This window comes from Colobus angolensis, unplaced genomic scaffold (genome assembly GCF_000951035.1).
Source record: "Colobus angolensis palliatus isolate OR3802 unplaced genomic scaffold, Cang.pa_1.0 Scaffold2, whole genome shotgun sequence".
Taxonomy (NCBI): Eukaryota; Metazoa; Chordata; class Mammalia; order Primates; family Cercopithecidae; genus Colobus; species Colobus angolensis.
This window is the reverse complement of record NW_012115154.1, coordinates 20,684,904-20,695,961: the sequence shown is the minus strand read 5'-3', so window position 1 is coordinate 20,695,961 and position 11,058 is coordinate 20,684,904. Positions and strand designations below refer to the sequence as shown.

The 11,058-nt window shown below is 44.3% G+C and overlaps 1 protein-coding gene across 1 annotated transcript in view; it reads left to right on the top strand.

The window, feature by feature from the left end:
• Positions 1–11,058, top strand: part of XRCC2 (X-ray repair complementing defective repair in Chinese hamster cells 2) — a 41,645-nt gene that overhangs the window by 10,476 nt on the left and 20,111 nt on the right. Inside the window, exon 2 of the mRNA XM_011941523.1 lies at positions 10,386–10,467. Within this exon, the coding sequence (XP_011796913.1) occupies positions 10,386–10,467 (82 nt within the window). The remainder of the gene's footprint in view (positions 1–10,385; positions 10,468–11,058) is intronic.

Below are 11,058 nucleotides of genomic sequence, written 5' to 3'. Positions count from 1 at the left end.
TCAAGCGATTCTCCTGCCTCAGCCTCCTGAGTAGCTGGGATTACAGGCACCTGCCACCACGCCCAGCTAATTTTTTGTATTTTTATTAGAGAGGGGGTTTCACCATGTAGTCCAGGCTGGTCTTGAACTGCTGACCTCAGGTGATCCACCCACCTTGGCCACCCAAAGTGCTGGGATTAGAGGCGTGAGCTACCATACCCAGACTAGTGTAAGCTTTTCTAAATGATGTTTAAAAGCAATTGTATGGGCCGGGCGTGGTGGCTCATGCCTGTAATCCCAGCACTTTGGGAGGCCAAAGCGGGCGGATCACCTGAGTTCAGCAGTTCAAGACCAGCCTGACCAACATGGCAAAACCCTATCTCTACTGAAAATACAAAAATTACCTGGCATGGTGGCACATGCTTGTAATCCCAGCAACTCAGGAGGCTGAGGAAGGAGAATTGCTTGAACCCGAGAAGACGGAGGTTGCAGTGAGCTGAGATCATGCCACTTCACTCCAGCCTGGGTGATAGAGTGAGACTCGGTCTCAAAAACAAAAAAAAGTCTATATAATATGTATTCTACTAAGTAGGCAATATACTGATTGCCCTAAAACAGAGCAATGTTTTGTTAGTACCTTGATGGTAGTCATAAGGATGTGTACTCATGGACTTCTGTGTAATAGAGGTTTGCATCAGTTACCCAAACCTGAACATCTAAATAGTTGGAGGTTCTTGACTCTCTCCATTCTTCTCCCAGTTCTGCCTGTGCATGCCTTGTTTGCCTATAGTTTAATAGGCAGCTATTAAGTTTCTACCAAGCATAAAGCATTGCATTTTGGAATTGGTAACCAAGCCAATATTGATCTCTTTCCTTTTAAGTGTTTATATCCAGATGAGGGAGACTGGCTGGCAATGTGTTCTTAAGGATAGTAATAGCTTCATGGAGGGAAGGAGCCTTGAAGAATGCCCAGAATTTTCATTCATTCAGTAGGGAATTTAGTTGGAGGAAATAGGGTAAAGATATTCCAGGTAGAAGGAAAAAAGGCATTTCTCTATCAGTGCACAGTTTATATGTACCTGAAATAACTATGTACCAAAATCTCTCACTCAAAATTAAAAGTCACTCTCATGCAGGTTAGAATCGGCCAGCTCTCTTTTATGCCCTCACAATGCCCCAGTGTATTTCTGTTACAGCACCTGCCTAACTTTATTGTCCCTTTTTTTTTTTTTTTTTTTACAGCCTTTTGACTCCTTAGTTTAAATAGGTCACACTATGTTGCTAGTGAGGTCTCACTGCGTTGCTAGCCTTGACTCAAGAAAGTGCTGGGATTACAGGCATGAGCCACGATGCCTGGCCTCCCCATCAGTTTCGTTGAAAACAGCAACTGTGTTGGCTACATCTTTATATCCCTAGCACTTACCTCAGTTCCTGGAACATACTTGACTTGCATGAAATGTTCACCGGTAAATGGCCGGGCGCGGTGGCTCACACCTCTAATCCCAGCACTTTGGGAGACTGGGGCAGGCAGATCACTTGAGGTCAGGAGTTCGAGACCAGCCTGGCCAACGTGGTGAAACTCCATCTCTACTAAAAATAGAAAAAGTAGCTGGGTGTGGTGGCGGGCGCCTGTAGTCCCAGTTACTCAGGAGGCTGAGGCAGGAGAATCACTTGAACCCAGGGGGTTGCAGTGAGCTGAGATTGTGCCTCTGCACTCCAGCCTGGGCGACAGAGTGAGATTCCGTAAAATGTTTACCATTAAATGTCTGTATAATTGAGCATTATCCCTTTTGCAGACTACATGCTTGCTCCAGCAATGCTGCTGCTGCTGAAGACGTTTGGGACGCCTTGTTAGTGTTCAAGTTTCCACTAAAGGAATGGTTGAAAGAAGTCAAGACAGGACCTCAGATGGCTTTCCTCCTGTTTTTTAATTTTTACCTTTATTTTTCTGTAGAGGTGGGATCTCACTGTGTTGTCCAGGCTAGTCTTGAACTCTTGGCCCCAAGTACTCCTCCTGCCCCAGCCTCTCAAAGTGCTTGGATGACAGGTGTGAACCACTGCACCTGGCCTGATTTTCAGTTTAATAGGTCCAAAAACTCAGTTTAGTCCTTGTACTCATATTTAATTAGTCTTAGTGATACTGAGGTTGTAGAGCATAGTAGAAAAATTTCAGGCTTTGAGAATCACAGAGATCTTGAGTAAATCCTGGCTCTGGCATTTACCAGTTTTCTCATGTGAAAAACAGAATAGTAACAAATAGGGTTGATGTAACAATTAAAGGATATAATATAAAGAATGTACTGCTGATACCACAGTAAGCTCAAATAACTATTATTAGATAGCTATTGTTACAATAATAGAACTTAGCAGATGCTGATTTACAATCCAAATATCAAATCTATTGACTCACAATATTAGTGAAACTGTCAAATAGATTAAAATTGTTATGTCCACTGTGTATTCTTTTCTAGTTAGGAAATTTTGCCTTGGAAAGGTTGCTTAGAGAATTAAGAGAAACAGTTTGTCATAATGGCTACCATCACCAAGCTCTGATGCCTGATATATTAGTCTTCCCTAAGAGGATTAAACTGTCATGTCAAGCAGAATTTACTTGGGTTCCCTTTATCCTGGACACTTAACAAACTTCTTTCGCTTCTGAAACTGCAAGTTGACCATACCTTGCTTCTATTGACTCTTTCGTTGAATCTGGACATCATTAATTTTGATTTTCTGTAATAGGCCTATGTCAGATTTTTGGATCACGTCTTTTCTTATCCATGGAGGATATGTTCCAAGACCCCCAGTGGATGCTGAAACCACAGATAGTAATGAACCCTATATACACTATGTTTTTTCCCATACAGTAATGAACAGGTAGTGTATACAGCATGGATATGCTGGACAAAGGGACGATTCATGTCCCACCTGGGGTAGAACAGGATGGTACGATATTTTATTATGCTACTCAGAATGACACGCAATTGAAAACTTGTGTATTTCTAGAATTTTCTGTTTAATAGTTACGAACTGTGGTTGGCTATAACTGAAACCACAGAAAATGAAACTGCAGATAAGGGGAGACAAGTGTATTTTCTGCTTATGTTTAGAAGTTTCTCTTTTTTTTTTTTTTGAGATGGAGTCTCGTTCTGTCTCCTAGGCTAGAGTGCAGTGGTGCGATCTCGGCTCACTGCAACCTCCACCTTCTGGGTTCAAGTGATTCTCCTGCCTCAGCCTCCTGAGTAGCTGGGATTACAGGCACCCACCACCACACCTGGCTAATTTTTTGTATTTTTAGTAATGATGGGGTTTCACCATCTTGGCCAGGCTGGTCTCGAACTCCTGACCTCAGGTCATCCAACTACCTTGGCCTCCCAAAGTGCTGGGATTACAGGTGTGAGCCACAATTACAATTGTTAATTGTAATATTAACAATTCGCTTGGCTTGTGAATTGTTAATATTATCCATTACTGGTAAATATAAATCCATTTCCTATTTCTGGGAGGTTCTTTCACCCCCTTTATAATTCAGTATACTCTGCTTTGACATTGTAAAACATTGCTTTGGATATTGTCAATGGTGGACAGTTTTTCTCCTTTGAAAATAAATTTGATTTTTTAAGTAACAGAGGAAAGTCTGATGCAGATTGCCTAATCCTTGTGGGTAACTAAGAGGAGCAATACTATCTTCACTCTTCAGAAGAGTCCTGTCAATAAAATTATAATACAATTTTTTTTTTTTGAGATGGAGTTTCGTTCTTGCTACCCAGGCTGGAGTGCAGTGGCGCGATCTTGGCTCACTGCAACCTCTGCCTCGGTTTCAAGCGATTATCCCGCCTCAGCCTCTCGAGTAGCTGGGATTACAGGCATGTGCCACCACGCTTGGCTTATTTTGTATTTTTAGTAGAGATAGGGTTTCTCCATGTTGGGCAGGCTGGTCTCGAACTCCTCATCTCAGGTGATCCGCCTTCCTTGGCCTCCCAAAGTGCTGGGATTACAGGCGTGAGCCACCACGCCTGGCCTATAATACTTTCTTGAATACTATTTTGCCAGGATTTCTCAGGGGCGAGGATTCTAAAGTGTTTTGAGCAATGGCATTAAGAGTAAACAATTGGAGTGTCTTCCCAAGTTAATCTAATGAGGATGTTATTCATTCGTATACAGGCCTTTGAAGATATTTTGTAGTTGTTTCCACGTGCTCTTTCTTGTCCATGAAAGTCTCTCTCTGTCTTGCTGAGCACGGTAGCTCACGCCTGTAATCCCAGCACTTTGGGAGGCTGAGGCGGGTGGATCCCCTGAGGTCAGGAGTTTGAGACCAGCCTGACCAACATGGCGAAACCCCATCTCTACTAAAAATATAAAAATTAGCAAGGTGTGATGGCACATGCCTGTAATTCTAGCTACTCAGGAGGCTGAAGCAGGAGAATCGCTCGAACCCAGGAGGCAGAGGTTGCAGTGAGCCAAACTTGCACCACTGCACTCCAGCCTTGATGACAAAGCAAGACTCTGTCTCAAAAAAAAAAAAAAAAAAAATCTGCATTTTTCTTTGAGTTACACTCTTGCAGTCTTGTAGCCCGGTGGTTTTCACCCATTGTAGTCTTAGGACCATAGAACACATTTAAAAATGGGAGATTCCACTGGGCATGGCGGCTCGTGCTTGTAATCCCAGCACTTTGGGAGGCTAAGGTGGGAGAATTGCTTGAGCCCAGGAGTTTAAGTGGTCCCAGCTCCTCAGGAGGCTGATACGCAAGGATCGCATGGGCCCAAGAGGTCACGGTGGAGTTCGAGACCAGCCTGGACAACACGGGGAGACCCTGTCTCTGCAAAAAGTAAAAAAATTAGCCGGGTGTGGTGGCACACACCGGTGGTCCCAGCTCCTCAGGAGGCTGATACGCAAGGATTGCATGGGCCCAAGAGGTCACGGCTGCAGAGAGCCATGATGGCATCACTGCACTCCAGCCTGGGTGACAGAGCAAGACCCTGTCTCAAAAAAAAACTGAAGAATCTAAAGAGCTTTTGTTTATGTTATATGTGTCCATGAAACAGAAATTTAAATTTTTAAAATATTTACATTCATGTACAGTGACACACACATTGAATATTTCCATAAAACATATTTTTATGAAAAATAGCTGTATTTCTCTAAGAAAAAACTTAGAAAAGTGACGTCTTACATATTTGCAAATCGTTTTAATATCTGGCTTAATAGAACTGGGTTCTTATGCAGTCTGTTATCATATGTTGATCGGGTTAAAGTACATGAAGAACATCTATCCTCTCAGAGAAAGTCACGTTGGGGAAGGGAGGAGTATTTTAAGACCTTTTCAGAGAATTATAGATATTCTTCTTGGTTACTGTACCAAACCTTGACAAGTAGTTTTCCTAAAGGCTAACTATAATGTGGGATATAAAAATCTTAAGACCTTGGCCAGGTGCAGTAGCTCACACCTGTAATTGCAGCACTTTGGGAGGCCAAGGCAGGTGGATCACTTGAGCCCAGGAGTGCGAGACCAGCCTGGGCAACATAGTGAGACCCTGTCTCCTAAAAATAACAAAAAATTAGCTGGACATAGTGGCACGAGCCTGTAGTCCAGCTACTTGGGAGGCCGAGGTGGGAGGATCACTTGAGCCTGGGAGGTTGAGGCTTATCGTGCCATTGTACTGCAACCTGGGTGACGGGAGTAAGTTACACCTTGTCTCAAAAAAAAAAAAAAAAAAAGTCTGTCTTACAGTTGGAGTGAAATCTACCCAGGAATGATTTCATATCATGCATCTTTTGGATGGTTCACTGAGTTATGTGTTAGGCACAGTTCTCCAGAGGAGAAACACAACCAATAGGATACATGTCGATATATAAGAGGAAATTTATTATGGAAATTGGCTCACATTGTTACCAGGGCGGCAAGTCCGGTTGGGGTCCACAGTCCTCAGTTCTTGTCTTCTTGGAAGAAAGAATTCAGCCAAGACAGAAGTAGATTCAAGGCAGGAGTGAAGGTTTTTTGAAGTAATGTTCACTTGGAAGGGACCAAATGGGCAACTTGAAATATTGAATGCCCCTATTTCCTGATCCTTCCTGGTCTCCTCTCATCCTTCTCCCTGGGTGGGCTGCTGGCTAATTGCCTCATGTGCAGTGACTTGCCAGCATCTGAAAGGGTCCACGGGTGCCATTTGGTGTTTGGGGTTCTGTGCACGCTTGCGTAGGGCAATTTTCCCTTACTGGTCTAGCGCTCCCAGAGGAAGGTCATGTACTGGTCACACTCCACCATTTTGCTCCTTACTGCACATTCCTGGACATATTTGCTCAATTCCTAGGATCTTATCAGGAAGTTGTTGCCCATAAGTCCAAGATGTTTCCTGTTAGGACATTTTCCCCTCCCTGGTGCCAGCTGCAACCAGTTATCATTCCTGAAGAGGCCACCTGGACATTCCTTGGGGCCTGTCCTGCCCCACTCACACCTGCCTGTCTACCTACTCTAACAGCGTGATTATGGAGGCCAAGAATTCCCAGACACACCATCTGCAAGCTGGGGAACCAGAAAGCCTGTGGTGTAATTCAGTCTGAGTCTGAAGGGCTGAGAGCCAGGAGGGCCCATGGTGGAACTCCCAGTCCAGGGCTTTAAAGGCTTGAGAATGGCGAAGGGTTGGGGGACAGGCAGCACTGGGGTGAGATCCAGAATCAGGGGCTCCGATATCTGAGGGCAGGAGATGGGTGTCCCAGCTCAAGAAAAGAGGGATTGGAGGATTCCCGTCCGCATTGGTGAGGATGGATCCTCTTTAATCAGTCTACTGGTTGAAATGCTCATGTCCTCCAGAAGCACCCTCATGACACACCCAGAAATCACGCTTTACCAGCTATAGGGGCATCTCTTAACCTAGTCTAGTTGACACATACAATTAACCATCACAGCCACCTTCAGGCTTAATAAGTCTCTAGAAGAACTCGGAACGCAATGAAAGCTGTTATGCTCATGGTTATGGTTTGCAAGAGCAAAAGGATACAGATTAAAATCAGCCAAGGGAAGAGACACAATAGGACAAAGTTCAGGAAGTTCCATGCACAGAGCTTCCAGCTGTCCTCTCCCAGTAGAGTCATCAACAGTGCTAAATTCTCCCAGCAACAATGTGTGACAATAGACAGAATATTGGCAAGCAGGGAATCTCAGCTAGACTCTGATGTCCAGAGGTTTTATTGGGGCTCTGCCATGTGGACATAGTCAACTGCCTGCATAGCTGACCTTAGCTTCTAGCACCTCCAGGTTGGCCTGTCACTGCATGACCCAAAGCCCCTACCATAAATCATTCTTGTGTGGCCAAAGGTTCCCTTGTAAACAGACACTGTTTTTTGGTGGGGGGTGGTAGGGGACAGGGTCTTGCTCTGTTGCCCAGCCTGGAGTGCAGTGGCACAATCTTGGTTCACTGCAGCCTCGACCTCCGGGACTCAAGCGATTCTTCTCTGTCCACCTTCTGAGTAGCTGGGACTACAGGCGTATGCCACCATGCCCAGCCAATTTTTGTATTTTTTTGTAGAGACAGCGTTTTGCCATGTTGCCCAAGCTGGTCTTAAACTACTGGGCTCAAGCGATCCTCCCACCTTGGCCTCCTGAAGTACTAGGATTACAGGCGCGAGCCACTGTGCCCTGCCCAAAGACACTTTTATCAGGCAAGACATTCCAAGAGTTTAGAATTACCGCTCAGGAGCCAAGGACAAAAACCAGACCTCCCTTTGGGCAAGGTTAAATTGTTCACTACACAGTATGTTTCTCATGTCATCACAAAGAATATTTTTTAAAGTGTACTCAAGGGTCATGATTTAGTAAAACCAGTCATTTTTTTTTTTACTTCATCAAAGACATTCTTACATAAAGCTAGTTTTGTTTGTTCTGCTTGAGTGCAGGTAGTGCTTGGTGATGTGTGCTAATATATTTCCACGCCACTGCCTTGATTATGCTAGCTGTCAGCAGGTACCCACTATTGCTTTTACGACCTTAGTGTCAAACTAGGCAAATAACATCTTAAGTTTTACTTTTTCTGTTTACGAAAATAGTTTCAGCCACAGTTATGCCCTCAGAACCTCTGCTCTAACTAAGCACCCTGTATCTTTACCTTGTTTTATGACATAAAGCAAGAGGACCGAGACTGCACATTCTTTGAGGGTAGGTTGCCATCTTCATCTTTGTAGTCAACATTTTACCTAGCACAGTGCTTCATATGCAGCAGAAATTCAGCAAACGCCTGTTAAATGAATGCATAGAACTTTTAATCACTTCAGGAAGTCTTTCCACAACTTGATTTGTTTTTAAAAAAATGCAAATAAAAGGTGACTTTTTCTTCCCATTTGTGATAGATTTTTTTTCTTTTGTCATATAGAAGTGTTGTCAAATCTGTGCTGATTCCCAAGAAACCTGAGAATCAGTTTTGATTCCCCGGAGAATCAGTTTTGTCTCCCTTCTGACAGTTAAATCCTTCACCGAGGTTGCCGCCTGTGATCCTAATGACTTCTGTCATGGTGCAGACACTCCTCCTCCAGACTAGGGTGACAGACTCCAGCCCTCTCCACATATGGTTTTACTCTCCTCACATCTGTTCCCTAGTAACCACCAAGATGGTCTGTTTGAAATGTGGATAGGCTGGGCACGGTGGCTCACGCCTATAATCCCAGCAGATTGGGAGGCTGGTGGGGGCGGATCGTTTGAGGTCAGGAGTTTGAAACCAGCCTGGCCAACATGGTGAAACCCTGTCTCTACTAAAAATACAAAAATTAGCCAGCTGTGGTGGCGGGCGCCTGTAATCCCAGCTACTTGGGAGGCTGAGGCAGGAGAATAGTGTGAACCCAGGAGGTGGACCTTACAGTGAGCAGAGATCGCACCACTGAACTCCAGCCTGGGCAACAGGACAAGACTCTGCCTCAAAAAAAAAAAAAAAAAAAGGCGGATAATAAGCCAGGTACTGTTTTCACATATTTAATCCTCATCATCCTTACGAGGGAGGGTGCTGTTTGTTATCCTCACTTTACAGATGAGAAGCCTGAGGACCTCAGTAACCTAGCAGGTCTGGCTCTGGGGTCCCACATGTCTCCTCTGAACTATGTGCTAAATACTTCTCACTGCTTCGTGTTACACCTGTTGGCTGTTGTCTACAAGCCAAAGATAAGCTCCCAAACATGACGTCTGAGCGCTTCCATGCTCTGACTTCTGCTCTTAGGGCTTCCCTGTGTCCTGCCTGTTTGGTGCTGCTACAGTCTCTAGGAGTTCAGATCTGCGCACAGCGTCTCTGTGCACAGTGCTGCTTGTAGCCTCTGCACTGCGGCTGCTCCTGTCCCTGCCAGCAGGTCTGCTAGGCCTGCCTGTGCCCCTTTCACCTGGCAGAGTCTTACTTAGGAGAGAGCTCAGGTGGTGACTGCTCAAGGAAGTTCTCCTCCACCTTTCTCCTTTGTCCCCTTCCCCAGTGAAATGAAGAGCTCACAATGAATGGGGCAGACAAATGAAGGCAGGTAACTGTAACAAGTGTGGTAAGAATTACAGTGTGAAAGTTAATTATAAGGAAGGTAAAAATTTTGCCATAGCAGTTTGTCCTATATCCTAAACTAGACTATCCATTCCTTTGAGGGTACAGACTCATACTGTCAGTATTTGGTAGATAAACAAAAAGTATCTGAAAAATAAGTAAACACATTTCTCCTAAACTAGATTTCCTATTTCATATTTTCTTCCAAATCCACAAAATTATGAACAATTTTTTTTGAGATGGGGCCTCACTCTGTCGCCCAGGCCGCAACCTCTGCCTCTTGGGCTCAAGTGATTTTCCCACCTCAGCCTCCTGAGTCGCCGGGATTACAGTGTGTGCCACCATGCCCAGCTAATTTTTTTTTTTTTTTTTTTTTTTTTTGAGATGGGGCCTCACTCTGTCGCCCAGGCTGGAGTGCAGTGGCCGGATGTCAGCTCACTGCAAGCTCCGCCTCCCGGGTTCACGCCATTCTCCTGCCTCAGCCTCCCGAGTAGCTGGGACTACAGGCGCCCCCACGTCGCCTGGCTAGTTTTGTAGTTTTTAGTAGAGACGGGGTTTCACCGTGTTAGCCAGGATGGTCTCGATCTCCTGACCTTGTGATCCGCCTGTCTCGGCCTCCCAAAGTGCTGGGATTACAGGCTTGAGCCACCGCACCCGGCCTACCCAGCTAATTTTTGTATTTTTTGTAGAGTTGGTTTCACCATGTTGCCCAGGCTGGTCTCAAACTGGACTCAAGCGATCTGCCCGCCTTGGCCTCCCAAAGTGTTGGGATTACAGGTGTGAACCACAGCACCCAGCCTAAAGTTTTGAAATCTTACAGACTTTTGGAAAATGGTATAAATACAGATGTCTAGGATTTTCTATTTTTAAATAATGAGTTTTCCTTCTCTCTTTTCTTTTGTAAGCTCCTTGCCCGACTTGAAGGTAGAAGTTCCTTGAAAGAAATAGAACCAAATCTGTTTGCTGATGAAGATTCACCTGTGCATGGTAAAAATACAACCTTTATAAAAAATAGAAATGCAAATAAAGCTTTATAAAAGGATTTTTCACATCAGCTCACATGTAGACACATACTCCTGCAAGAGGTTATACTGGTTAAACTGTACAACTGAAAAATGAGACACAGGTTGTGACAGGAAGCTTTTCAGCTTTCCTCATCGGTGTCAGACGAGAGAAGTTTGCTTCTCTGCACTAAATTTTCAGAATCTGCCTTGACCTCTGTCTTACTCCCAACACACGATATTTATGCAAGTCCTGCTATTATAGTTTATTTTGAAATTATTTTTCTTTAGAAGTTTGAGGAGTTATGGGGAAGTCCTTAGGTACCCAATTGTTCTCTTAGTATTTCTACAACAGGGAAAACTTACAAAGGGCGTGTGCTTAGGTTGATTTTTTTTCTTTTAATGTAGTGGCTTCATAGAGATAAAATTCACCCACTTAAGTGTGCAGTTAAGTGATTTTTAGTATATTACACAGTTGTGCAACCATTACCACAACTGATTTTAGAGCATTTTATCTCCTCATAAAGAGGCTCATTTCTTTTTTTTTTTTTTGAGACGGAGTCTCACTCTGTCGCCC